General features: G+C 35.0%; 1 gene segment (V, D, J or C); it reads left to right on the top strand.

The window, feature by feature from the left end:
- The first annotated feature begins 654 nt into the window (after window positions 1-654).
- LOC107103070 overlaps window positions 655-2,060 on the top strand; it is a 20,976-nt gene continuing 19,570 nt past the window's right edge. Inside the window, 2 exon segments of the V gene segment in view lie at window positions 655-697; window positions 790-1,101. Coding sequence covers window positions 655-697; window positions 790-1,101 — 355 coding nt within the window.

Below are 2,060 nucleotides of genomic sequence, written 5' to 3'. Positions count from 1 at the left end.
ATCAGCACTTATTGCCACCTAAAACCAGCATACTTTGACAAAGAAGTTGTCAGATAAGGAAAGGGTCAAAACAAGGATTAACACCTGGCTCACGCTCGAATGCTGGTTGTTATCCGCATGTGGGTCAAAAATATTCCCCAGATCATATCAAGTGCAGTGAAAAAAATAGTAAAAAATAATTTAGAGCAAGAATAATTTTTTTAATTAAATATAAAGTTATTTTAGACGTGTCTGTTTAAAACAATAGCATAATATTTGAATCATATTACACAATTTATATAAATTTATTTCTAAGACATCCTAATAAGTAACTAATTAAAGCAAATATCTCTTAAGGCTGTTTTAGCCTCAATTATCATGTCTATAGTTTCTTAGTAATGGATATCAAGCAGTACGCATGAGACTGATAATCTTAACAGACACATAACTGGTTTCCACCAGCTTAAAGGGCTACAGTACAAGTTTTGAAATCTTCAATAATCCTGACATACATTGGTTAGCAAACGAATATAAAAAACTGTTTCTTAAATAACATTAGTACAAACAACCCAATTTTCAGAAATATGTAAATGTATCTCATTTAAAAGGAAGTGAAGCTCTGTGTCTGTCTCACAGTAACAAGGAACTCTTATTTGATTAGGTTCCGCATAAAAGATGTCCTCTGTATCTCTGATACTTCTACTGACAGCTGGATCCTGTGAGGAGCTTTCTACATATTAAAACAGATATTTACTCCTAACACAATGACAGTTTGAATCACTGTGTTAATTGTTGATGTTATTTCCACAGATGTGTACTGCATTGATCTCATCCAACCAGACTCCAAGGTTGTGCAGCCTGGACAGTCTCTGACTATCACCTGTCAGCCCTCTGGTTACTCTGTGACCGATAACAGCTATGCAACAGGTTGGATCAGACACCAGGAAGGAAAAGCAATGGAATGGATCTTTCACATGTGGGGTGATGGGGACTTTTACCAAAATAATGATCTGAAGAACAAGTTCAGCCACAGCAGAGACACTTTTGCTGGAACAGTCACAATAACAGGACAGAATCTGCAGCCTGAAGACACAGCTCTTTATTACTGTGTGAGGCGGCACAGTGATACAAACCACAGAAGAGGCTATACAAAAACCAGTCAGACAGAAGGATTAAATTAGATTCATTTGTAAACAAAACTTTGGTAAGGAGGCCCCAATTTATACAGGTGTTACTCTGATTTATGTCACTAACTAGGAACTAATAAAAGTTTTATATTTGTGTTATTATCATTAGTTGGGTCTTTTTTTCATCATAATCAACTTATCCCCTTCTTTAAATCAAAGAAAAATTAACTATTTATTATATACATAAATTATATTAAAAAAGCTTTTCTCGATGTGCTGTGTGGAAACAGACGCCATAAAGAGGGGCGTGGAAAATGAAATAATAATTGGCTGTACGGACCTAGTGGATAAATTAACCATTAATCAAGCTTAATGTTGACAATAAAAGGAAGAAATCAGAGGTTAAATATTTCAGTAACAAAGATTTCATAACAGAAATTAGCCGAGTAAACTAGCCCCATCTGCCAGCGGCCAAAATAATTGTTTTCTGAAGGTTACAGACAGAAATTGCCGTCAGTAGGTCGATTGTTCTGTTTATAGTCTGGTTTATCAGGCTAAACAGAATTACCTTTTTTATCATCACAAACTCCTGCATCCTATGCCAACATCACCCTCAGTGATGTTCAAATATTATATTTATATATCCTTTTGGAAAATTCCTGTTTCCTATTCTTTCCCTTTAAATAGATTGATTCATTAGTGCTGATTTTCCATTCACTTGCTTATAAAGTTTTTACTCAGTCTTTTATTTCTGCAAAGCCACACAGTGTTTGAGTGAGAGGAGTTGTTCGGAACGGGAAATAACAATTCCCATAACGAGCCATGTTGTACCTCAAGGATTATTTATGACATTTTACTGATTTTCCAAAGTGTGTGTAATTAGTTTTGATTAACTGTGCTCTGACAAAGCTGTTCCCAGACTTTAAGTTAGTGAGACAAACTTTGTCTAGTCAG

Source organism: Cyprinodon variegatus, unplaced genomic scaffold (genome assembly GCF_000732505.1).
Source record: "Cyprinodon variegatus isolate N-32 unplaced genomic scaffold, C_variegatus-1.0 Scaffold1372, whole genome shotgun sequence".
Taxonomy (NCBI): Eukaryota; Metazoa; Chordata; class Actinopteri; order Cyprinodontiformes; family Cyprinodontidae; genus Cyprinodon; species Cyprinodon variegatus.
This window is presented reverse-complemented; position numbering and strand designations above follow the sequence as displayed.